Source organism: Dipodomys ordii, unplaced genomic scaffold (assembly GCF_000151885.1).
Source record: "Dipodomys ordii isolate 6190 unplaced genomic scaffold, Dord_2.0 Scaffold249, whole genome shotgun sequence".
Classification (NCBI taxonomy): Eukaryota; Metazoa; Chordata; class Mammalia; order Rodentia; family Heteromyidae; genus Dipodomys; species Dipodomys ordii.
Window position 1 is genome coordinate 299,709 of NW_012267465.1, and position 25,683 is coordinate 325,391.

The 25,683-nt window shown below is 52.7% G+C and overlaps 2 protein-coding genes across 4 annotated transcripts in view; both read left to right on the plus strand.

Moving 5' to 3' along the window:
• The window catches only part of Hnrnpul1 (heterogeneous nuclear ribonucleoprotein U-like 1), a 28,894-nt gene extending 12,055 nt beyond the window's left edge, over nt 1-16,839 (plus strand). For all 3 annotated transcript variants that reach the window (XM_013036113.1, XM_013036114.1, XM_013036115.1), the window contains exons 6-15: nt 1,417-1,516; nt 2,863-2,975; nt 5,330-5,596; nt 7,463-7,585; nt 7,683-7,811; nt 12,315-12,483; nt 13,129-13,413; nt 13,984-14,267; nt 15,338-15,529; nt 15,884-16,839. In XM_013036113.1, the coding sequence (XP_012891567.1) occupies nt 1,417-1,516; nt 2,863-2,975; nt 5,330-5,596; nt 7,463-7,585; nt 7,683-7,811; nt 12,315-12,483; nt 13,129-13,413; nt 13,984-14,267; nt 15,338-15,529; nt 15,884-16,000 (1,779 nt within the window). In that variant the 3' untranslated portion in view covers nt 16,001-16,839. The remainder of the gene's footprint in view (nt 1-1,416; nt 1,517-2,862; nt 2,976-5,329; nt 5,597-7,462; nt 7,586-7,682; nt 7,812-12,314; nt 12,484-13,128; nt 13,414-13,983; nt 14,268-15,337; nt 15,530-15,883) is intronic.
• Nucleotides 16,840-19,248: 2,409 nt separating this feature from the next.
• On the plus strand, nt 19,249-25,683 carry Ccdc97 (coiled-coil domain containing 97). Its single transcript, XM_013036104.1, has 5 exons — nt 19,249-19,351; nt 21,381-21,836; nt 23,259-23,537; nt 23,714-23,843; nt 25,038-25,683. Exons 1-5 carry the CDS (start codon nt 19,306-19,308, stop codon nt 25,156-25,158), a joined length of 1,032 nt encoding a protein of 343 aa, XP_012891558.1. The 5' UTR covers nt 19,249-19,305; the 3' UTR covers nt 25,159-25,683.

The following is a 25,683-nucleotide window of genomic DNA, read 5'->3' on the forward strand; positions in this document are numbered from 1 at the left end:
GCCTGAACTCTAGGCCTGGGCGCTATCCCTGAGCTCTTCAGCTCAAGGCTAGCGCTATACCACTTGAGCCACAATGCCACTTCAGGCTTTTTCTGCTTATGTGGTGCTGAGAAATTGAACCCAGGGCCTCATGCATACAAGGCAAGCACTCTGCCACTGAGCTACCTTCCCAGCCCCACAAGCTCTTTCTTTAATAAGGAGTAACTAACAGAAATGTTTGAGAAAGACTTTTGGTAGTATCTTCCAGTAGTTTTAGGAACAGATATTGCTGTATCAGACTTGGGTCTTAACACCCCAAACGCAACAGCTACACAGTGCTCTCACCATGGATTATTACTTCACAGTTTTAAAATACACCCCAGCCGGTGAAATGAACTTTCCAAAGGCCACAGTAAAGATGGGTAGGTATATTAAGTAAGCAGTTGGGCCTCAGACATAGAGACCAAGTCAAAAGGTGTGTGTGCCCCCAGCCCCACATACACACACACTTGTTACTCAATACTGAATATCTTAGGCATTGCTCCCCAGCAGTGTACTTGGACCTGCCTGTTCTCTGTAACTGCTGCCTGTAATTTGTTTTAAGATTGTACTATTACATAACCAGTGTCTTGTTGATGGTTCTTTCTGACTTACAAATGTAAATATAAAAAAACCAATGCTGCATTGAGTTTCCTTGCATATATACAAACTTGCATGCATGAGTGTATCTGTAAGCTAAACTAGAAGTGCTGACTTACAAAGCACTGTTTGACGTTGGTTTTGTGGTGCTGAGAATCATACATAGGGTTTCATGCATACTACTCAGGGGCTCTACCACTGAGCTACCCCTTCCAACCTGTGTTTAGTTTTTCTCTTTTTGTTTTGTGCTGCCACTGGGGCTTGAACTCAGGACCTGGGCCTTATCCCTTGAGATTTTTTTTCTCTCTCTCAAGACTTGTGCTCTACCACTTGAGACAAGATTCCACTTCTAGCTTTCTAGGGCAGTTACTTGTAGATGAGAGTCTCACAGGCTTTCTTGCCTTGACTGGCTTCAAACTGTGATCCTCCAGGCTCAATCTCCTGAGTAGCTAGGTTTGTGCGCATGAGCCACCAGCTTTTGGTTAATTTAGTTTTGATAGAGACAGTTAAATTGCCCTGTACAGACATTTATCTTCCTCTCAAATATTTTGATAGTTCATTTTTCCCCTGGAAGGGTTAAAAGTGAAAAATCCCTATTTGAAACACCCCTGGCCTGCATGCTCTCATTCCCTTAGGAGGCCCTAGTTTTCTCTGCCACAGGCACTTCAGAGCCTCTTCCCCTGCCACTGTAGCCATTGCTAGTTGGTTAATGCCTAATAAACTTCCCTCCTCTTATTTCCTCATAACCCACCAGCTTCCAGAAATTCCATCATGAGCCTTGTTGTCTTTTGTCCTCAGATCAATGAGGAAATCTCCGTGAAGCACCTTCCTTCTACAGAGCCTGACCCCCATGTTGTCCGTATTGGCTGGTCCCTGGATTCTTGCAGCACCCAGCTAGGTAAGGAGAAGTCAGCCAGGTCATCCTGAGGAGAGAGCATTGCCCCTGGCCCCTGGGTCCTCAAGGCTCCTGAACGTCCCTCCCAGTATTGGCCCAGAAGGACGTTCTTCCTGTCCACGGGCAGCCTGGCTTCAGTTGGAAGGACTAATATTCTAGAGTAATCCTTCTATGAAGAGCTAACAGGAAAGTCCAAGATGGTCTTCAGAAAACTATTCCCCTTGCTGGAAAGGTGGCTCAGTGGTAGAGTGCTTGCCTAGCATGCATGAGGCCCTGGGTTTGATTCCTTAGCACCACACAAGCAGGGGAAAAAAAGCTGGAAGTAGCTCTGTGGCTTAAGTGGTAGAGCACTAGCCTTGAGCTGAAGAGCTGAAGGACAGGGCCCAGGCCCAGAGTACAGGCCCCCCGGACCAAAAAACAAAAACAGAAAACTATTCCCCTTCTTTAAAAGAAAAGATCAGTTTCCTGCCCTCAACACCATACTGAAAATAAGTTCCTCAGCCCTGTGTACTTCCCAGCAGAGCCTGATCTAGTCTGAAAAGGGGGACAGAGCTGGCACCATGGTGGTACTACATGCCTGTACTCCTAGCTACTTGTGAGATGAAGATTAGTAGGTAGAACTGTGGTTCCAGGCCAACCCTGGGAACAGAGAAGGCAGTTGGCCATGCAACCCCCATCTCAGTAAGAAAGCTGGGCACAGTGGTGTGCATCTGTTATATACCAGGGATGGAAGAAGCATAAATAGGAGGATCACAATCCATGTTGGCCCAGGCAAAAAGCGAGACACTAGAAAGCAAAAGGAGTTGGGACATGACTTAAGTGGTAGAATGGCTATCTAGCAAGCACAAGGCCCTGAGTTCAAATTTAGTACCACCAGGGGAAAAATTCATGGTGGGACCACAATGCTTTTTATATTTGAAGACAAAAATCATTGTCTTGAATTTTAGTAAATTCGGTTGCTCTTGTCTTTCGAGATTGGGGGAGAAAAAGTTGAAAGGAAACCCTTCAGCACCACACTTTGGTTGGCTTGATATGTTTAAGTGTGCTTGGTCAGGAAGCAGAAGCTGAAGTCAAGCACTCTGCAGAGAAAGGGAAAATTTAGAAAGAAGGAAGGGGGGAGGTACTGGGGTAGAGAAGACTGAGCCAAGACTTAACCCTTCCCTGTGCCATTCAACATGCAGTCGGTCTACTAATGCCATCTATACTGGGGTGCTGCTGTGGTTTTGTTTCTGGAAGCGCAAGAGGACTGATACATGGGAAGGGTGCTGGCTGACACCTAGGCACTGAGGTGTGGTGGTTGTGACTGTAGCGGTGGAAGGTGGAACCTCCCCTGCCTTTTTCTTGTTCAGGTGAAGAGCTTTTCTCCTACGGCTATGGAGGCACAGGGAAGAAGTCTACTAACAGCCGCTTTGAGAACTATGGAGACAAGTTCGCAGAGAACGATGTGATTGGCTGCTTTGCGGTGAGTGCTAGCGCCACATGCTGTATGCTTCCATAGCGGGGTGGGGGGCCCTGCATAGCCAGCCAATAGGAGATAAGAGCCTCACTCACAGACTTTCCTGCCTGGGCTGACTTTAAACTGCGATGCTCGGATCTCCAACCTCCTGAGTAGCTAGGGTTACAAGTGTGAGCCACCAGTGACCAGCTTCATCTTGTACTTTTATGGCAGAAATCAGACCCTGTAGTTTGCTTCAGCTTGCCAACTTCCTTAGCTGAGCTTCCTTAGCAGTAATTTTCTTTCCTGCATCAGAATTACCTTTCTAAAACACAATTTTGACCAGGTCCTTCCCTTGTTCAAAACAACTGTGGTTGAACTTAGCTCATTTCGTAAAGATTTTACTAGAAGAACCTGGATTCCTTAGCCGGGCGCTGGTGGCTCACGCCTGTAATCCTAGCTACTCAGGAGGCTGAGATCTGAGGATCGCGGTTCAAAGCCAGCCCGGGCAAGAGACCGTGAGACTCCTATCTCCAATAAACCACCAGAAAACCGGAAGTGGCGCTGTAGCTCAAGTGGTAGAGCACTTGCCTTGAGCTGAAGAGCTGAGGGACAGCGCCCAGGCCCAGAGTTCAAGCCCCACGACTGACAAAAAAAAAAAAAGAATCTGGATTCCATCCCTAGTACCCTACACACACACACACACACACACACACACACACCAATAAAACCAAAAATAATTTTCTTTTGAAATTCTGCTATCAAATCCAAACTAGAAGTGACTTTGAGAGCCCCTCACATATTGTGGGGAAAAAAGGGGGTGACTCCCCCACCACGATACCTCTAGTCCCTCACAGCTAGCTCAGTGCCTAGCACATTGTGTTCATAGCTTATATTCACATGTTGATTGTGTTTAAACCAAGTCCAAGAAAATCCTGTGCACTTGAAAGTAACTTGTCCGTTGGGAATGTGCCTAACATGCATAAAACCTTGGGTTTGAGTAAAACAGAAAGGGCCAGAAGTGGCACTGTGGCTCTGAGTTCAAGCCCCAGGACTGGTTTAAAAAAAAAATTCTAAAGAGCTGGGAATGTGGCTTAGTGGTAGAATGCTTGCCTAGCATGCATGAAGCCCTAGGTTCAATTCCTTGATACCACATAAACAGAAAAGGCTAAAGTGATGCTGTGATTCAAGTGGTAGAATGTTAGCCTTGAGTAAAAGAAACTCAGGGATAGTACGTAGGTCCTGAGTTCAAGCCCCAGGACTGGCCAAAAGAAAAAGAAAAAAACTTGTCCAAGGCCACAGTACATGATCCACTAAACCACAGCAACAAACAACTATTGGACAAATGGGTGGGTGGATAAGTGGATGGATGAATGGATGGATGGATATGGTCACTTCATGGTTCTCCAGCTGTATGCAAAACTTCTCCATCACCTTTGTGCTTCAGTCTGTTTGACTGGGTGTTCTCTCACTGGAGCTTGTATGTGCAGTACCTCTCTCAATCGAGGAGTCCCTCCTACTCCCCCAACTTGCCTCATTTCCATTGGCTGCTCACACTTGGCTTATGGGTTGGTTCCTTCTTCAGAGACCTTTGCATTGGGAGGGGTTCTTGCTGAGATATGGTGTAGAATCCTTGTCTGGTTTCCACCTGCTTCCTAGGCTCTGTGTAGCTCAGGTCACCACAAGGCATGTGGACAAGGAAAAGTGGGAACTTGAAGAATGTGTATTGAATACACAGGTGCATGCATTTGCAGAGCTGGACTCGGCTTTCCTTCCTTTTTCATCTTTGTAGACCTCCCTCGTCAGTGTTGACGTCAGGGTAGAGCATGCCTGTTCCTTTATATTTGACTTGGCCTAGGCACCAGGCACAGATGCTTGGAGCATCCTAAATTATTTCACCCCCACCCGCTTCTCTGAGCTGGACAGTGGGCCATGTTTTCCCTCCGTGTCACCTTCCCCTTCTGTGACTCCAGGGTCTTAGGCTCACAGTGGACAGTTTCTATCCTTAGGTTTTCTTTAGTTTTAGTTGTTTGCATTGGGGGGGTTGTTTTTGTTTTTTGTTTTTCGTTTTTTGTTTTGTCAGTCGTGGGGCCTGAACTCTGGGCCTGGGCGCTGTCCCTGAGCTCTTTCAGCTCAAGGCTAGCGCTATACCACTTGAGCCATAGCGCGCCTCTTTGGGCTTTTTCTGGTTATGTGGTGGTGAGGAATAAAACCCAGGGCCTCATGCATGCAAGGCAAGCACTCTACCACTGAGCGTCTTCCCAGCCCCTGCATTTGTGTTTTGGAGGCAGTCCTGCTATATGTAGCACACGTTGAGATCTTCCTGCCTCTTTCAAATAGGCACTACCATGTCTGGCTCAAACTCCCTCTTTCTCTCCTAGGACTTTGAATGTGGAAACGATGTGGAACTTTCCTTTACCAAGAATGGAAAGTGGATGGGCATCGCCTTCCGAATCCAGAAGGAAGCCCTGGGAGGGCAGGCCCTCTACCCGCATGTCCTGGTGAAGAACTGCGCAGTGGAGTTCAACTTTGGCCAGCGGGCAGAGCCCTACTGCTCTGTCCTCCCAGGGTTTACTTTCATCCAGCACCTTCCCCTTGGAGAGAGGATCCGGGGCACCGTTGGACCAAAGAGCAAGGCAGAGTGTGAGGTGAGTGTGGTTCCTTCTCCAGAGTTGCCTTGTGGCCGGCCAGTGGAGATGCTGCTGCCCAGGCACTATGAAAGGAAGACAAGCTGGCCACATGAGTGACTTTGAGGGCAAATGCGTCTTCTCCCACCTCCTCTGAGAAGGGAGGTGAGGGCATTGGTGTGGCTTATGCCAAAGAGGGAAGGAAGCAGTCACACTGCCTCCTTGGTAGGGCAAGAAATGGGAGAGTAGAGAGATCCTGACACTTCATAGTTAAGTGTACTCTGTCCCCAGTATTGGGGGGAGAAGGGGAGCTTGAATATGGACCCTCCCCCACCAAGACTGCATAGGAACATGAAGGACAACGGTCTTGGCTCCTAGTGCTACACTGATGACCTGTTTTTAGATCTTGGTGCCTTTCTTACAAGTGGTTTTTTTTTTTTGTGCTAGAAGATACGTTTCTGAGCACTAGCTCACACCTGTCATCGTAGCTACTCGGGCTGAGATCTGAGGATTGCAGTTCAAAGCCAGCCTGGGCAGGAAAGTCCATGAGACTCTTATCTCCAATGAACCACCAGAATACATGGTGGGTGCTGTGGCACAAAGTGGTAGAGCACTAGGCTTAAGCAAAAGAGCTCACCGACAGCACCCAGGCCCTGATTCAAGCCCCATAACGGACAAAAAAATGAACAAAGTTACAGAGTTTATCTTAATTCTTTATCTTTTTATGCACGCTCATAATTGACATCTCATAACTTTGGCATTCTGCCCTTTTCAGTTAACATTTCTATCTTTGTATGCTTTTCCTCCTACATAAAAGCCATTTGGGGTTTTTTTGTTTGTTTGTTTTGTCACGTGATAGGTCTTGAACTCTGGGCCTGGGTGCTGTCCCTGAACTCTTCAGCTCTCAAGGAGAGTGCTCTGCCACTTGAGCCACAGCGCCACTCCCAGTTTTCTGGTGGTTAATTGGAGATAAGAGTCTCACATGGGGGCTGGGAAGATGGCTCAGTGGTAGAGCGCTTGCCTTGCATACTCGCCCTGAGTTCAATTCCTCAGCACCACATAAGCAAAAAGAAAAAAGCCGGAAGTGGCGCTGTGGCTCAAGTGGTAGAGTGCTGGCCTTGAGCTGAAGAGCTGAGGGACAGTGTCCAGGCCCAGAGTTCAGGCACCATGACCAGACCCAAAAAAGAAAAAAATAAAAACAAAGAGTCTCACAGACTTTCCTGCCCAGGCTGGCTTTGAACTGTGATCCTCAGATCTCAACCTCCTTTGTAGGTAGGATTACAGGTATGAGCCACTGGCACCCGGCTTGTTTTTTGTTTTGTTTTGTTTTTTACAATGAAGTCTTACTGTGTTGCCTAGGCTAGCCTTGAACTACTGGACTAAATGATCTTCTTGCCTCAGCCTCAAGTAGTTGGAACTACAAGCATACACCAGCATACCTGGTCTTGAACATTATTTGAGTGGCCTCAGAAACAAATCATTCCCCTTGTTGGGTATTTATGCCCCATCAAATGTCTATTGGGTTCCAGATGGAACATGTGGTTTTGTAGGCATACCTCGGGCTCCAGTTCAACTCCACAGTTGTGCCACTTTTTCTGCCCTCTCCATGGGCCAGTCCCACTTGATGGTCATCCCTGTATTGTCTCTGTTGGAGGGTGCTTGATGCCTACTGGCAGGGTCTGACTGGTGCTCACCCAGTGTGGGTCTTGTGCTGAGAATTGGGTAAGCATCGTGTGTTTGGATCCTGGTAGCTATTCTATGAAGTAGAGATGTTGCTTCCATTTTCCAGAAGCAATTCTGGGGTCCACAGTCCCTAGCAAGCCATGGTGGTGTTATGTCTCACTGCTGCTCTTTGATAATCCCCCCATTCCTCTCTTGTCATTGTAGATTCTGATGATGGTGGGCCTGCCTGCTGCCGGCAAGACCACGTGGGCCATCAAACACGCAGCTTCCAACCCTTCCAAGAAGTATAACATCCTGGGTACCAATGCCATCATGGATAAGATGAGGGTAAGAGAGGGGCCTTTGGACTCAACTCAGCCACCGCATACCCCCTAGCTTCTGCTCTGCCCTGGGCCACTTGGTCCTCATCACCTCCTGCCCACAGGTGATGGGCCTGCGCCGGCAGCGGAACTATGCCGGCCGCTGGGACGTCCTGATCCAGCAGGCTACCCAGTGCCTCAACCGCCTCATCCAGATCGCTGCCCGCAAGAAGCGCAACTATATCCTCGATCAGGTACTTAATAGAGGAGAGGGGCCCTGGCGCCTACCTGGGACTTCCCCCTCTGGTCCTTTTCTCTTCTCCCCATAATGCTGGAGTAACTATACTACTCAGAGTCAGCCCTGCATGAGGGTGCAGGTAAACACAATGCTGTACAGGGGGAGCCCAGCCTGTGGGTGGGGTGGTGCAGCAGGGGAAGGGGGGCAAATTCCAGGTCAACTAGCTTAACAAAGAACCTTCTTTTTGTTGTGGTGGTGGTGCTTGAACTTAGGGTCTGGGCTCTATCCCTGAGCTTCTTTGCGCTTAAAACTAGGATTCTACCCCCTGAGTCACACACCACTTCCAGTACTTTGTTTTGTTTTGTTTTTGTCGGTTGTGGGGCTTGAACTCTGGGTCTGGGCACTGTCCCTCAGCTCTTCAGCTCAAAGCTAATGAATGCTCTACCACTTGAGCCACAGTGCCCACTTCCAGCTTTTTCTGTTTATGTGGAATTGAACTCAGGGTTTCATGCATGGGAGGCAAGTACTCTACCACTGAGCCACCTTCCCAGCCCCACTTCCAGTTTTTGAGTGGTTAATTGGAGATAAAGAGTCTCACATGGACTTTTCTGCCTGGACTGCCTTCGAACCACTTAGAAGTCAGCTTCCTGAATGGCTAGGATTATAGGCATCAGCCTGGCAAACCTTAGTGTGAGCCGCAGAGTAAAATAGGCAAGATAGAAATCTCTGAACTTGACAAACTAGTGCTTCGCCCCCAGCTCTACCCCTTCTTGGTCATGTGCTTTTGGTGCTAACTCAATCTTGTGACTCGTAGTCTCCTAGGGTGCCCACTGGAGAGTCTAGTGGCCCCACTCACCAATCTAGGAGCATGCCATTTACACCATAGGTGTGGCCCAACTTGAGGTTCAGCAATTTGGAGATTGGCTAGGAATATGGTTCATGGTTTTCAGCATTCCCAAAATGGTAATGGATCTCTGTCCCCAAGTAATGACGTCCACATGTTCACAAACATCTGTCCTGCGGGCTTCCCAAAGTGCCAGGGTGGCGCTGTGAATGAGCCTTGCCTCCATGCTAAGAACGTGTGCCAACACATTGTAAACCAATGCCCACCCTGGGGACCTGGCTCCTTAGCCCTGTTGAAGGTCTCTAAGGGACCATGTTGCCTTTAATGTGGGATAGAGACCCTATACCACGTAGCTGGGGCCAGTCTGTCATAGTTACTCCTCCAGCTCAGTTCCTCCATTAACCAGCCTGCTACTTTACCTGTTTCTCTTTAGAGACTTAATTCTTTTTAAAAAACACTTGGTTTCATCCTGAATGGCCAAGTGGGGCTATTAACACTTTGACGATCCTCCTCTGAATTCCCTAAAAAGAATTCCTGGCCTGATTTGTTTTCCTCAACTCACTGCTTAAACCAGCTATGAAATCTACTTCAAACCTGTGGCCCAATGGAAGGGGTTTCCAAATGGATTGTCTAACAGTCTTGCCCAGGTGGCCTGTCCTGGTTTTCTGCAGTGCTCAGGCACATAGGAGCAGAGCACTGTGAAGGCTACAGCTGGTGCCAGCTGGTTCGGAGATAGGACCTGGGCTGTACCAAATGTGCCTGTGCTCTTCAGGGCTGCTGGCTCCCAGGACAGAGCTGTGTGAGTCAGGTGATCTAGTCATGTGATTCAGACCAGTAGCAAAGCAAAGGCCCTGATCTTTGCAGGTGAGGAGGAGAGTTTTAAACGCCCTTCCCCATAGCGAGGCACAGAGGCTTTGAATTCCAGGCCTGAAGCTAAACCATTCAGATTAGAGAAAGAGAATCTTGACCTGTTTGGCCTCAATCCCTAAAATTAGGGTTCCAGAAAATTCTGGGTATGAGAAGAAAGTGTGTGGGTAAGGAAGAGTCAAAGCAGGCCCCTGGCCAGCTTTGCCACACGTAATTATTTCCTGGGCTCAGTGCCATTTCCAAAAGGGAGGCTAGAGCCTCAGGTCAGGTCCTGCCGTGGAGGCCCAGGTGCAGGTACTCCCCGGTTAGCTGACACACTAGGTCTTTCCTGTACCTCGTCCTGTCCCCAGAGCACACAGCCTGCTCTGCTCCCCACGCTGGCCAATTCTCTTTCTCCATTGCTGGCCCTTCACCTCTTGGAGCCCATACAAACCCACCATACTCACCTTAGGTCTGCTCTCCACCCAGCCCTGTTGAGTGTGATGGCCCATGGTCCTGCCAAAGAGCTCAAGGTGGCAGCCAGTCACTGTGCCTGCGGTATCTCCCCTCCAGCTGCCACCCACCAAAACCAGCTCTCCAGCTTCTCACCTAATTCTTGGGTTAGCCACAGTCCAGAGCCAGGGGACCTACACGGCCTGGGCATGTGCACTCACTTGCTCTCTCCCCCCCCCCTTTTCTCTCTCTCTCTTCCCCCCCCTCCTCTCTCTCTCCCCATCTTCAGGCAGGGTGGGACTGGAAAAGCTGAGCTTGTTGTTGGCTTGTTTCCTGGCAACAGGCCCTGGTGACCACAGCTGTGCCGGGTTGGCCCCAGGGCTCTGAGCTCACCGTGTTTGCTGTGGTAACAGCCGCCAGCAGCTAGCAAGTCCCTCTCCTCCAGGAAAGCCAGCCACTGGCACTTGTGCTTGGCGCCATGTCGCCTCTTCTCCCATCCAAACCAGGGTAGGCAGGGGAGGTCCCTGCCCCGTGTCTCCTGGAGGACCTCTGGGCCCTTGCATTCCCCGGTACCTGAGGAGCCACAGGGACAGCCATCTTGGCACAGCCTCCCCTCTTCTGTCCCCTTGGGATATTGGAGAATAGCTGACTTTGCTCAAGGAAGTAGTAGAGTTGTGAGGGGGAAAGTGGAAAGGAGGACTTCACTTTTTCTACCCTTTGTGGCCTCTCCTAGGCTCATGCTGACCGCCCTGGGAGCAACACCCCCACTTGGAGTTCAAGGGTGGAGAGGAGTTACCCACCCCACCCACCCCCGCCCCGCATGAGTGTCTGGACCAGGCTCTAGTTGATTTAGGGAACATTTGGCCAAGGTCTCCCATATGTCTTAGCCGGAGCCCCTGGCCTGCTCCTTGGGTCCTGGAAAAGGAACCTTCATAAAACTTCACTCAGAGCCTGTGACAACCTCTGTCCTGTCAGCCATGTGTTCAAATCCACTCTCTGTTGACTTCTTCCCCTTGTCACATGTCAGAGCCACTAGAGTTTTCCAGATACAATTAACCAGTTGCTTCGCTTCTGTTAGGTTCCTGGTTTGGAACGACCCTGAGGATATCCCTGTAGGATCAGGCCCTGCCTCCAGCCAGTCTGCGGGACTGCCTAAGTGAGGTTGGACTTCTAAAGTCCAACCTGCTGTCACTAGAGGCTGATGGAGTCCAGAAGCCCTGTGGCCCAGCTCACAGAGACTGGTCCCAAAGGACCTGGTGCTATGGCCATATACATGTGTTCTAGTGCACCAGTCTGTGCCCGCACCTGCTCACGGAGGAAGGGGCAACACAAGGGGAGCCCCACAGAGTTATAACAGCACACGCTGTATACCAGCACTCCACAGACACCTGAGCATCAGGTGACTTCCAGGCCAGCCTGGGCTTCATATCTCAAGAGGAAATAAAGGGGGACTGGGAAGGTAGCTAAGCAGTAGAGTGCCTTTCTTGCATGCATGAGGCCCGGGGTTCAATTCCTCTGCACCACATAAGAAGAAAAAGCTGGAAGTCGCACTGTGGCTCAAATGGTAGAGCGCTAGCCTTGAGCTGAAGTGTTCAGAGACAGCACCCAGGCCCAGAGTTCAGGCCCCACAACCAACAAAAAAAAACTTCAGAAGAGTGTATACCATAGAATTCTGTTCGTGTCAAGGACCCACAGAAGTGTTTGTGGAAGACTGTTTAAGAAATTCAGTCAGCCAGGCGCCAGTGGCTCAAGCCTGTAATCGCAGCTACTCAGGAGGTTGAGATCTGAGATCATGATTCAAAGCCAGCATGGGCAGGAAAGTCTGTGAGACTCTGATCTCCAATAAACCACTAGAAAACCAGAAGTGATGCTATGGCTGTAGTGGTAGAGCACTCACCTTGAGCTGAAGAGCTCAAGGACAGCACCCAAGCCCAGAGTTCAAGCCCCACGACCGAAAAATAAGCCAAAGGCCAGGTGCTAGTGGCACAGGCCTGTAATGCTAACTATTCAGGAAGATCTGAGAATTGCATTTCAAAGCCAGGCTGACAGGAAAGTCCATGAGACATTTTATCTCCAATGAACTACCAGAAAAGGCACTGTGGCTCTTAAGTTCAAGCCCCATAACCAACAATAAATAAATAAAATCTAGTCCAGGTTGTCTCTGGGAAGTAGGGCTGGCACAAAGTGGGTGAGAGATGAACTTTTGGCTAGTTTCCTATGAGCACATAGAGCACCGTTAGCCTAGAGAAAGGGAGTAGTAAAAACAGGATGGAAAGGCAAAGCCTAGGCTAGCTGTGGACACCTCCCGTCGCTGCCCTACTTAATTCCTGCCGAGGAAAACTACAGCAACAAACCCACCTCTCCTCCCTGTTGCAGACAAATGTTTATGGGTCAGCCCAGAGACGAAAAATGAGACCATTTGAAGGCTTCCAGCGGAAAGCCATTGTCATTTGTCCTACTGATGAAGACCTAAAAGACCGAACAATAAAGCGGACTGACGAGGAGGGGAAGGACGTCCCGGATCACGCCGTCTTGGAAATGAAAGGTAGCAGTGACCAGCTCCCTGGGGCTGTGTCCACAGTGTCCCTGCCCACTCATGGTTCCTCTGTGGATTTGTCCCCTCCTCTTTTTTTTTTTTCTTTTCTTTCCCAATCCTGGGGCTGGAACTCAGGGCCTGGGCACTATCCCTGAGCTTCTTTTGCTCAAGGCTAGCACTCTACCACTAGAGCCACAGCGCCACTTCTGGCTTTTTCTGTGTATGTGGTACTGAGGAATTAAACCCAGGGCTTCATGCATGCTGGGCAAGCACTCTACCACTAAGCCACACTCCTAGCCCATCCTCTTGTTCCTGCTGGGTCTGTGGAACTGTTTTTAGATTAGATGGATTCAGGGAAAAGGTGGGGGAGCCCTGGGTGGATTGCTCGAGAATGTCAGTTTCTCAATAACTAGGGACATGGGTCCACCTGCCCAGTCACGCCCACGAGTGAGGCCAGGAGCGGGGCAAGCTCTTCAGGAAATTGAGGCAAGAGTTTTTGTCAGCTTCTGACAGCAAACTGAGGGCTTAAGGCCCCATCTTAACTTTTATCTCCTTCACTGTCCGTGCCCTCCTCCTGTCCCCGCTGGCGGGCCATCGCGCTGCCTGTGGAAGGGATAGCTGCCAGGGGACTGACCTTCCCCGCCCCTTCCCTAGCCAACTTCACCTTGCCCGACGTGGGCGACTTCCTGGATGAGGTGCTGTTCGTGGAGCTGCAGCGGGAGGAGGCGGACAAGCTGGTGAGGCAGTACAACGAGGAAGGCCGCAGGGCCGGGCCACCCCCCGAAAAGCGCTTTGATAACCGGGGTGGCAGTGGCTTCCGAGGCCGTGGGGGTGGCAGCGGCTTCCAGCGCTACGACAGCCGAGGCCCTCCTGGAGGCAACCGCGGAGGCTTCCAGAACCGAGCAGGCGGCAGCGGTGGAGGGGGCAACTACCGCGGAGGTAAGGGATCGGACTCTGGCCTTGCTTCTAAAACCCCTGTGCCCACTCGTGTGCCCCAATACTCCTCCAGGGGTCCTGGGTCCCACCTCGGGACCTGGCACAGGGCCGGGGTTAGAGAATTTAATCTGCATCCTCCCTCCACTGTCTCTGCCTCGAAGTGTCTTTATTATAACTTAACAAATACGTCCTGAGCCTTGCTCCATTTCAGTGCTGTGCCAAGGCATTCTGATGATGCAGCTGGGACCCAAATACCTTAGTAGATCCCCCAGTTAAGCTGCTGGGGACATGAAAGAGATGAGAGAGTTGAATAAGGGCTCTGACCAGAAAGAACAGGAAAAGAAAGGGCTCCAAAGCCACCATGCGCAGCCAAGATGAACGGGATGCAACCGTCGTGTTCTCTCACCCTGGACCCCACCCTGTGCACCCTGTCCTGCTTCCTGACCCCTCTTCCCAGCTCCTTCCACAACTGTTGGGGTGTGGTCACAGTCCAGCCGTAGCCCACGGTCAAGGTCGCCAGGACCCCCATGGTGCTCCCTAAGAATGACAGGCTCTCATGGGTCTCCAACCCAGGCTTCAACCGCAGCGGAGGTGGTGGCTACAACCAGAACCGCTGGGGTAACAACAACCGGGATAACAACTCCAACAACCGAGGCAGCTATAACCGGCCGCCCCAGCAACAGCCGCCACCCCAGCAGCCGCCACCCCCACAGCCACCACCCCAGCAGCCGCCGCCGCCACCCAGCTACAGCCCTGTGCGCAACCCCCCGGGCCCTGGCAGCTACAAGAACAGCAGCATCCCAGGCTCCAGCGCCAACACCAGCACCCCCACCATGAGCAGCTACAGCCCCCCGCAGGTAAGGGGCCATCCTGGCCTTTCACATGGCAGGGGACCAATCGGAGGGGATCACCTGTGCATGGTTGCCTCCAACCTGCCTGCAACTGCTTTCCCCTTACAACCTGCCCTCCACAGCACACTCACGTCCTGGGTGCTTGATCACTGGCCCCAGACCTTGTCTTCCCTCATACATCACCACTCCATCCCATTGGGCTATACTCACAAGCCCTGCCTGGCAGCCTCCTCCTATGCCAAAAGTCAGAAGACCTTCCTCCCAGCCCCACAGTACCCTGGCTGCTGATTCTCCCCCTATGAGCCTTACCTGGCCCCCAAAGGACTAGAACTAGGGAAGTTAGAACTCACAGGCCTAGTACACTGTCACTTGAACCATGCCTCTAGCCCTTTTCCATTTGTTATTTCTGGGGTGGTGCCTGGGCTCCTACCTGTGCCTCCCCAGGTTACTGGCCCTGATAGGTGCCGTGGCACTGTACCACAGTGGTGAAGGCTTTGGCATTCGGTTCTATGACCTTGGCTCCATGATTGCGCCTTGTTGAGGTTCTAGCTGCCTCTGGGCGGGGCTCCACATCCAGACACTCCAAAAATCTCAACTCTCCACTACCGGCGTTTATTGAGTGTTTATTGAGTTCGTTGGAAATTCAAGGCAGTGGCAAAGGCTAGGTATATGGTGGTCCTTGTTTTATAGAAAATGAAGCCAACTAGCGGGGCGCTGGTGGCTCACGCCTATAATCCTAGCTACTCAGGAGGCTGAGATCTGAGGATCGTGGTTCAAAGCCAGCCTAGCCCGGGCAGGAAAGATCGTGAGACTCCTATCTCCAATACGCCACTAGAAAACCGGAAGTGGCGCTGTAGCTCAAGTGGTAGAGCGCTTGCCTTGAGCTGAAGAGCTGAGGGACAGCACCGAAGCCCAGCGTTCAAGCCTCATGACTGACAAAAAAAGAAAATGAAGCCAGCTCCCAAGTGAAGCCTTGTTCCTGGCTCCCCATGGGTCTCAGAGATAAGGGCCGAGCTGATCCCCTCCAGTCTAGTTAGGAGCAGTTTCACAGCTTTGGTGTTTCTCTCCACTTGCAGCCGAGTTACAGCCAGCCACCCTACAGCCAGGCAGGCTACGGCCAGGGCTACACAGCCCCACCGCCTCCACCTCCGCCGCCACCTGCCTACAACTATGGGAGCTATGGCAACTACAACCCGGCCCCCTACACCCCTCCACCACCTCCCACAGCACAGACCTATCCACAGCCTGCCTATAACCAGTATCAGCAGGTAGGTGCAGTCAGGGGCCCCAGGACTTTGAAGGACCTGCCTTAGCCCTAAAATGGTAGGCAGTCGGCTGGCCTCAAATAAGCCCTTGTCTAATTCAGCCAGATGTAAACACATCTTCGCTGGCTGTCAGCAGTGAAGTCCTGCCTCAGGCCCACGCCCCCCCATCCCATGCCCACTATAGCTGTCTTCTCACTGATTTGAGGACTATGTCCAGATCTGGGCCGGCCAGCCATTCAGTTCCTCAATGCCCCCACGCAGCATCGGCTCAATCATGCATCCTCCCATGGTGCCCATATGTGGGCCCTGGGGAAGAGGGGTTGCTGGGCAGAGCTCACGTGTTCTGTCTGTCCACAGTACGCCCAGCAATGGAACCAGTACTATCAGAACCAGGGCCAGTGGCCACCATACTATGGGAGCTACGACTACGGGAGCTACTCTGGCAGCACACCTGGCGGCACCAGCACACAGTAGCGGAGGCCAGGACTCCTCCACCAGCGCCTGCCTGCCTGACTGACCGCCTGCTCCGGCCCTCCCCACCCCTGTGGGTCCTGGGCCGCAGGGGACGGCACGTCCTGGGCTGCCTTCCTCCAGAGGGGATGGGGCGTCCTGAGCCACCTTCCTCCAGGGGGGACGGGGCGTCCTGAGCCACCTTCCTCCAGGGGGCTTCTTGCCCACCTCAGGCCAGGCATTTTTCTCTGGATTCAGATAGGCAACAATGACCTTTTATTTTCTGTTTATCTCCCCCCCCTTCCACTTTCCCTTCTTCCTCCTCCTCTTTCCCCCACCCCCACCCCCCAAGTCCCCATCTCTTTTTTGACTAAAGAGTGCCCCTTCCGCCTTGGTCTCAGTGACTGGGGGGGACCTGCCTGTCCACACCCCCAGCCCAGCCCCTTCATGCAGTTGGTTGTAAATTCTTCCAGGAGCTGTTTTACTGTCTACTTTTCAGGATTAAAAAAAAAAAATCAAAAACTTTAAAAAAAAAAGTTTAAAAAGCAAAATGTGGAGGGAGGAAGCAGTGACATATTTTTTGGTAATTATGCTTTTTTTTTTAATTTTTAGAATTTGTCTGTTTTTACTGTGGGTCGGCGTTGATCCTTCAAAATAACCCATTTCTTTGCTGAGTTCAGGTGACCGAGGAAGAGCCACACCCTCGAAACAAAAAAAAACAAAACCACAAAACCATCTTGAAGCTAACTTTTTCTACGATGTCTCAGTCTCCCGTGACTTTGCACACGAGCTTCTTTGTTCGGTTGAATTGTAACTGCTTTTTTGTATTTGGAGAGAGTGTGACTATTGAACTTGAAACCTTTTCTTCCAGGTGTCCTGGTAGTTTCTGGGGGGCTCAAATGGGTGAGAGGGTGAGGGGAAGATGGGGGGGCAGGGCACCTCTCTCCCCGGTGCCAGAGCCCAGGGCTTTCCTACATCCATCCCAAGTCCTGCTTCCCCCTTCTCCCAGGTGTTTTAACAAGCTCCTGACAACGCCGCATTTACCAAGAAATGTTTCTGCCCCATTTTGTTTTGTTTGAATAAATGAGATGGTAGCTCCTAGAAGAAGGAAGCAGGCTCAAGACCCTGAAAGTGGCTCAAGTCTCTGAGGCACAGATGAGGCCCACAGCAGACACAGATGAGGCCACGGGATGGGGAGCAGACTGCTCTGTGGAGGCCATCCCCAGGTATCACCTGACCCTGGGCATGGGCAAGGCTTGTGGGCTTGTACTTAGCGCCAGACTTCCTGTCTCCTGTGCTATATAGGCTGGTTGTTAGGGGCCTCATTTCTCAGGCAATCCATGCTAGGTGCTTGTCCTAACAAGGTAATTAGCCCTGTTCTCATCTCCAGTTCCACAGAGCACCAGCCAGGGTCTGTTGAGCATCTGGGCAGTGTGAGCACCAGGTTTCCTAGGCCTCTTGTGCGGCACCTCCATTCCTATGGCCATTGTCCTCCTAGCAACTTTCGTTCTCTGTCCCTAGGGCATATGTTCTCAGGTTAGGAGCTGGGAGCCCTGGAAATCTGCAAAAGCAAGAGGGGGCTGGGTTGAGCCAACTGAACATAAGCCAGGGTTGGCTGGATGAGGGCAGAGGGCCTGGGTCCCCTAGTCTGGAAAAGTCCCATTTCTGTGCAGGTGCTGCTCAATGGCGCCCTCTGCTGACACTTCCTGCTGGTGCATCTGTAGATTCCACACATGAATTATTGGTTGCTGTCCACGACTCAGTAAGACTGAGGAAGTTCTTCCTCTGTTCTTAGCCAGTCCCAGTTTCCTCCCAAGTCCTTACTCTGATCCTCTTGCCCAGTCCCTGAAGGATAAAGCTAAAACCACTTAATAGGATTTAAGAGGGTCCACATGATCTGACACCTGGTGACCCTTAGTGGCTTTGCCCTCTTGGACTGAAATTCAGACCAGTGGTTCTTCCTAAGAAATCACCATTCCTTTTTGGAACCTGTCATTGCCATGGGCCTCTGCTTGGGAAATTTGCATACATTTAGGGTTTTGCCTAAAGATTTATGAAAGGGTCTAGTGGAGTGTAGTGGTGCATGTGTATAGTCCCAGCACTACAAGGTGGAGGTAGGTAGATCCTGAATACATGGCCAGCCTGGGCTTCTGTGGGGCTCTCCAATCCTGCCCTATCAATTTAGAATCTTTCCTGGCCATACTGAAGGACTTAAAACAGGAACTACCTGCCTGGCACCTGTGGCTCACACCTGTAATCCTAACTACTCAGGAGGCTGAGATCTGAGGATCATGGTTCAAAGTCAGCCCAGGCAGAAGACTCATCCGTGAGACTCATCTCTAATTAGCCACCAGAAAACCAGAAGAGGCACTGTGGTTCAAGTGGTAGAACACTAGCTTTGAGCTGAAGTGCTCAGGGATAGCACCCAGGCCCAGAGTTCAAGCCCCATGACTGACCAAAAAAAAAAAAAAAACAGGAACTACCTATGTTCGTCTACCTATGTCTCCTGCCTAAGACCCTTCTCATGCCAACAGCTGCTCATTTTTTAGGTCTCAGCCATGTCCATTAGCCCTGGCCACTGGTGCCTGGCGATGTCTGGGCACAGACCCTGAATATGAGTCCTCACCCATCCCATAGGGCAATTGCCACCCCTGTTCCTCCACAGCTGCAGACTTCCTCCAGAGATTGGGCACACAAAGTGGGAAGTTCTACTTCTGATACCACCAGCTGCATGCCTATTTTGGCACAAGTAGTTGAGGCTTAGTACAACATTCCTTGAGGTGCTGAAGAAATGGGAGATACACAAGAGGTCTAAAAAGAGCTCAAATATGTACAGACAACATGTGGCTCAGTGGTAGCGTGCTTGCCTAGCATGCATGAAGCCCTAAGTTCGATTCCTCAGTACCACATAGAAAAAACCTGGAAGTGGTGCTGTGGCTCAAGTGGTAGAGTGCTAGCCTTGAGCAAAAGAAGCTCAGGGACAGCGCCCAGGCCCAGAGTTCAAGCCCCAGGACTGGCAAAAAAATAAAAATGAGACAGCCCCAAGTCTTGGAAAGTGGTCTCTCAGCCGACCATCCCAAATATTAAGCACACCCCGAAGGATCTCAGCTCCATTCCTTCTTGACTGGAAGGTCCACAGGCCAAGGGAGAAGGTGAGCTTGCACATAAATAAGGAAGTCCGCCCTGGAGCCGGAACTTTGGTACCGCTCGGGGTGCAGTGCAGCACCGGACCAGTGGAGTGGGTGCACCCGGAAGTGGGAGCTGAGCGCGGGCGGGCGGACCGCTGTGCGAAGTCCACGGCGGCGGTGGACGGGACGGAGAGGTGTGACATGGAGGCCGGGGCTGCTCCGGCTGCAGCGAGGGAGCCTGTTGAAGGTGAGGTGCTGGCCAGGGGGAGACCGCGGGAGGGAGTCGCGAGGTGCCACCAGGAAGTAACTCCTTGGGAACGCCAAGGGGGGCTCTTTATAGTGGGACACCTGCTCCCAGCCCTTCCTGCCCGGCCACCACGGTGTCCACAGTCACTTGTTATGGCTTCTTCTCCATTTCCTCCCCTGAAATGAACGTTTCCTGTGCTCCAGGCTAGCCCATTTCCTTACCAGCCTACTCCTAAATGACTCAAACTTCTTCTCAGCCCGGGGCTAACTCTAGTTCTCAGACCAGCCCTCCTAATTCCTTATCTGCCCTCTGCCAAACTGAGCTTTCTTTTGCCCCAGGTTAGACCTTCCCCCGCCCCATGCTGTTTCAGGCCAAACCTCCCCCCTGGTTCCAATCTGTCTCTTTCCTCATTCCATTTTAAATCTGTTCCCTTCAAGTCTGAGGCCCAGCCTGCCTTCTCAAAAGGCCTTACACCCTTTCTGTACTCCAAAGCCTTTTATGTTTCTTTAGGCTGCTTATCTGTACCTAAAATGCATTTGCATTTGCTTGTCTTATTTGTGTATCTGGGCCTCTCGTGCCTGCCTGGGACTTGAACTCAAGGCCTTGGCACTGTCCCCGAGCTTTTTCACTCAAGTTTGGAGCTCTGCCATTTGAGCCACAATTCCTCTTTTAGCTTTTTGGTGGTGTATTGTGGATAAGTCTTAAAAGTTTCCTGCCCCAATTGGCTTCAAACTGCAGTTCTCAGATCTCAGCCCCTGAGTTTGCTAGGATTATAGCCAGTGACTCCTGAATTCAAGCCCCACAAGTACCAGCACACAAAAATAATGTTTGCAACCACCCCCTCCCATTCCCTCATCTTTCCTTCTACTTGTCTAAAGTCAAGGAAACACAGCACACTATGTGTTTTCAGTAATTATGCTCGTCCGTGTCCCTACTTAAGTCAGCTTCAGCCACTCACTGGTGGCTCACACCTGTAATCCTAGCTACTTAGGAGGTTGAGATCTGAGGATTGCAGTTCAAAGTCAGCCTGAACAGGAAAGTCCGTGAGACTCTTACCTCCAATGAGCCACCAGGAAACCAGAAGTAGTGCTGGGGCTTGTTAGGTTTTTAAAAAGAGGTAGCCGAGTAAGAACTGCACCAGCACGCACGTGGTATTCAGGTAAGGGGTAGGTTTATTCAGTAGACCTGCTGGGACCAGGCAAGGTTGGCACTCCACGTGGCTGGGAAAGGCTGGTAATGAGAGAGAGTTGGGAAGAGAGGAAAGAGAGAGAAAAGAGCCAGAAAAGAGCAGAGAGAAGGGTAAGAACAGTAGCACTCACGTGGTATTCAGGGAAGGGGTAGACCTGCTGGGACCAGGCAAGGTTTGCACTCCACGTGGCTGGGAAAGAGAGAGAGCAAGAAAAGAACAGAGAGTGAGCTAGAATAGAACAGAGAGAGCAAGAAAAGAGCAGCAAGAGCAAGAGAGAGAGTGAGAGCAGAAAAGAAGAGCAAGAGAGAGAGAGAGAGAGAGAGCAGAAAAGAAGAGCAAGAGCAAGAGTGAGAGCAGAAAAGAAGAGCAAGAGTAAGAGAGCGTCTGGGCCTGGGCTAGGCCTTATGTAGGGTATGGGCGGGGAAAGGTGTGGCCACATCAAATTCAGATGTGACCTCAGCGGATGCAGATGTGACCTCTTCCAGGTGTCCCAGTTGCCTAGGTAACGCAGGTAATGGGTGGAGACTTTGCTGCGAGGAGGGTGGAGTCTGCTTGCCATCCAGGGGTGGACCTTACAGGGCTCAGATGGTAGAGTGCTAGCCTTGAGCTGAAGAGCTGAGGGACAGCGCCCAGGCCCTGAGTTCAAGCCAAAAAAAAAAAAAAAAGCCTCTCGCTCACTGTGAGCCCTCCTGCCAGGCCCAGGACACAGCCAGCACCCAGTACTGGTGAGCCAACCCAGGGAGGAGCACACAGACCCCTCCTCTAATGCCTTCCCTTCCTCTGCCCCTGCCTCTTCTCTCTGAACTAACGAACAACACCCTCCCCCCTCATTTTCCTCAGGCTGTGCAGAGCCCAAACCTGGATACTGGGGGGAGTTGAGCCAGACCCTTGTCCCATCCAGACCCCAGGACAAGGAGGAGGTGGCACAGAGCCCTCAAGAGGCTCTGGACAGTGACACTCCCGGGGCTGAGAACGCAGCAGTGAATGCCATGCTGCGAGCTGTGGCTGCCAGCCGTCTGCCCGTGTGCAGCCAGCAGCAGGGCGAGCCTGACCTGACGGAGCGCGAGAAGGTGGCCGTGCTGAGCCAGCTGTACCACGAGAAGCCGCTGGTGTTCCTGGAGCGCTTCCGCACGGGCCTCCGGGAGGAGCACCTGGCCTGCTTTGGCCACCTGCGTGGTGACCACCGGGCAGACTTCTACTGTGCCGAGGTGGCCCGGCAGGGCACTGCCCGGCCCCGCACCCTACGGACCCGCCTACGAAACCGACGCTACGCAGCCCTGCGAGAGCTCATCCAAGGTGCGCAGGGCACCTGGGCAAGAGGGGGAGAGAGGAGAGACTGAGGCAGGGAGGGAAGAGCAGGGACACATGGGGAGAGCCTGGGAGGTAGGTTTGGTTGGTTGGTTGTTTTTTGGGGCCCTGGGCGCTGTCTCTGAGCTCTTTTGCTCTACCACTTTGAGCCACAGCACCACCTTCAGATTTCTGGTGGTTCATTGGAGATAAGAATCTCACAAAGCCGGGCGCTGGTGGCTCACGCCTGTAATCCTAGCTACTCAGGAGGCTGAGATCTGAGGATCGCGGTTCAAAGCCAGCCCAGGCAGGAGAGACTGTGAGACTCCTATCTCCAATAAACCACCAGAAAACCGGAAGTGGCGCTGTAGCTCAAGTGGTAGAGCACTTGCCTTGAGCTGAAGAGCTGAGGGACAGCGCCCAGGCCCAGAATTCAAGCCCCACGGCCGACAAAAAAAAAAATCTCACAGGTGTGGAGAGGGGGCTGGGTGGTGGCTCAGTGGTAGAGCGCTTGCTTTGCATGTCTGAGGCCCTGGGTTCAATTCCTCAGCACCACATAAACAAAAAGAAAAAAGCCGGAAGTGGTGCTGTGGCTCAAGTGGTAGAGCACTAGCCTTGAGCTGAAGAGCTGAGGGACAGCGCCCAGGCCCAGAGTTCAGGCCCCACAACCGAACCCAAAAAAAAAGAAGAATCTCACAGAGACTTTTCTGGCTGGGCTGGCTTTGAACCTCCATCCTCAAATCTCAGCTTCCTGATTAGCTAGGATTACAGGTGTGAGCCACCAGCACCCAGGTTGGGAGATAGGTTTTGAACAAAGAAAGACTTGGAGAGGATGAGATTGAACTAGGGAGAGGGGTGGAGACAGACCCTGAGGAAGTCAGGGGAGAGGATTTAGCAGCTGGCAGTGGGTGGAAGTACTGGTGACCCAGCTCAGGGCCGCGTGCCTCGAGCCCCAGCCCCAGTCCTTTTTATTATCTATTTTCGTTTTTGTTTTGTTTTGTTTTTTGTCAGTTGTGGGGCTTGAACTCGGTCTGGCCACTGTCCCTCAGCTCTTCAGCTCAAGGCAAGCATTCTACCACTTTTTTTTTTTTTTGTCGGTCGTGGGGCTTGAACTCTGGGCCTGGGCGCTGTCCCTCAGCTCTTCAGCTCAAGGCGAGCGCTCTACCACTTGAGCTACAGCGCCACTTCCGGTTTTCTGGTGGTTTATTGGAGATAGGAGTCTCACGGTCTTTCCTGCCCGGGCTGGCTTTGAACCGAGATCCTCAGATCTCAGCCTCCTGAGTAGCTAGGATTACAGGCGTGAGCCACCAGCGCCCGGCAGCATTCTACCACTTGAGCCACAGCGCCACTTCTGGCTTATTCTGCTGATGTGGGCCCTGTCAGCTCAGACACTACCACCACCAATCCTCTGCCTGTATGTCCTCTTTACAGGGGGCGAGTATTTCAGCGATGAGCAGATGAGGTACCGTGCGCCACTGCTGTACGAGCAGTACATCGGCCAGTACCTCACCCAGGAGGAGCTCAGTGCCCGTGCCCCAGCCCCTCTGGCGGCCCGGCCCGGCTCCCCCAGCACCCCTGCCTGCCCACTCTCCGACCTGCTGCTCCAGTCCTACCAGGAGCGCGAACTGCAGCAGCGGCTGCTCCAGCAGCAGGAGGAAGAGGAGGCCTGCTTGGAGGAAGAAGAGGAGGAAGAGGACAGTGATGAGGAAGGTGCGGGCCAGCAGCAGGGAGACCTCAGTGTCTTCCCAGTGCCCTCCCAACCACACTCCTCAAAGGAATCGAGTGATCCCCACTCCTGGCATCCATTCCCAGGGTATCCTCTGCCTGGAGCCCCCTCCACCGCCTCCCTTCAGCAGCCCCCGTGGACACCTATTCTCCCTTCACAGACCAGAGGTCCAGCAAAGACTCGGAAGCCTGGGTGCCGGACTCGGAGGAGAGGCTGATCCTGCGGGAGGAGTTCACCAGCCGGATGCACCAGCGTTTCCTGGATGGCAAGGACGGGGACTTTGACTACAGGTGCTCCGTGCCCTGCCCCCTGCAACCCCCCCTCAGGCCAGCACCCACGGCCCCAGACCCCTTGCAGGTCCCGTGTCTATTCAGCATGGCTCTGCGTCGTGGTGTTCAAAGGCCCCAGGAGAGTTCCCAGGCATGGGTGCTGGGGTCAGACAGGCCTGGCGTGTTGATCAGCCAGAGACAGAACCAGGGAAGCCTGTGCTCAACCTTGAGTCTCAGAGCCCTGCCTCAGTTTCCTCCTAAGATGTGAGAACTGGACTCACATCGACTCATTTTCACCCTGGAGAGTGACAGCAGCCTGGCAGCCCTCCACTACCCTAAGTCCCCTGGTGTGCCCAGGGTACCCCACCTCTTCCCAAGGCCCCCCTGTTTTAGTTACTGACTCCAGTGTAGCCCGAGGGATACGGGAAAGTGATGGAAGCAAAGGGAAGTGGTTTGGCCCCCCCACCCCAAGCCAGTCAGTCTACCTTGTGGTCCCCAACACGGGCCAGGCCGTGGGGGCCCCAGTGACACGTAAGCCACGGCCACACACAGGTGGCTCCTCCACGGGCCCATGAGGAACATGGGACCGGTGCGTGGCCATGCATGGTGGTCAGCATGCCGGCCCACTCCTGCATCCTCCAGCCCAAGTCCATCACAGGACAGCCACAGGGTGGTGGACAGAGGGCTGAGCACCTAAGTGAGCCGGCCCAATGCCACCCCTAGACCCAGTGCTCAAGGACAGTGGAGAGGGGAGCCCGGCATGCCCGTCTGCCACCATTCGACCCACATGCCTGCCGTGTCCTGGCACCTAGATCAGAAGGACAGTCCCCGTCTTGATGTCCCAGTGATGGGCCTTGCAGAAGCAAGCATAGAGGCGGGGTGCCCTGGGGTCCCGGAGGTAACACCTGCACATGGAGGCCAGTGGCAGATCGGAAGTGGAATCGGACTTGAGAAGCCTGCCACTTGGGGTGACCTCCTCACCCTGGAGCCAGGCAGTTCCCTCCCCTACCAGTCACCAACCAGCCCTGCCTTCTCTGCCCCCTCCCCACCCCCCCCATGGAGATAACACCATCCTGGTGAGTAGGCCTGTGTATCACCCCACCTTCCAATGACCAGAAAGGCCCAGCATCCCCTGCAAGGGTCAATGTGGACCTGACGGGCAGCTGCCTCCAGGCACCTGGGCCTCTGGGCCCTCACAGCCTCCTCCCCCTGCAGCACTGTGGACGACAACCCCGACTTTGACAACTTGGACATCGTGGCCCGGGACGAGGAGGAGAGGTACTTCGATGAGGAGGAGCCCGAGGACGCGCCCAGCCCAGAGCTGGGTGGAGACTGACCATGGCACTGCCCTGGCCCGCCCTGGCCCCGGCCAGGAAGCTCCCCGATGGCAGGATGGCTGCTCAGCTGCTGGGCCGTCTTCCCACCCCTCCCCCTCCCCCTCTTTGCCCTTCCCATCCCCTGCCTCTGTCTTGTTCTCCCTGTGACTCTGGGCTCCTTCCATGTCTCTCACTCTGTCTCACTCTGTGATCTCCCCCTTTTCCTGTCTCTGCTCTGTCTCTGTCCCCCACCCCCACGCCTTTGTCACATTCTCTCCATGCATCTGGCCCAGAATGAATGTCTACCCCCTTGTTCAAGGCCCATGGTACAGGCCAGTTCACCTGGGGCCCAGCCCAGATCTGGCCTTTCCGTACCTGTCTACCAGCTGCCTCGTGTACCTCTTAGAGTCTGTCTGTCCTTTCCACGCCCCTCTGTCCCATTCCTCTCCCAGCTGCCCATTGCCCTCCACCCCAGGCCTCACTACGCCAGGGGTCCACTGTGGCCACTAGCTACTGCTTCTCCCTTAGGAAACTGGCAGAAGCAT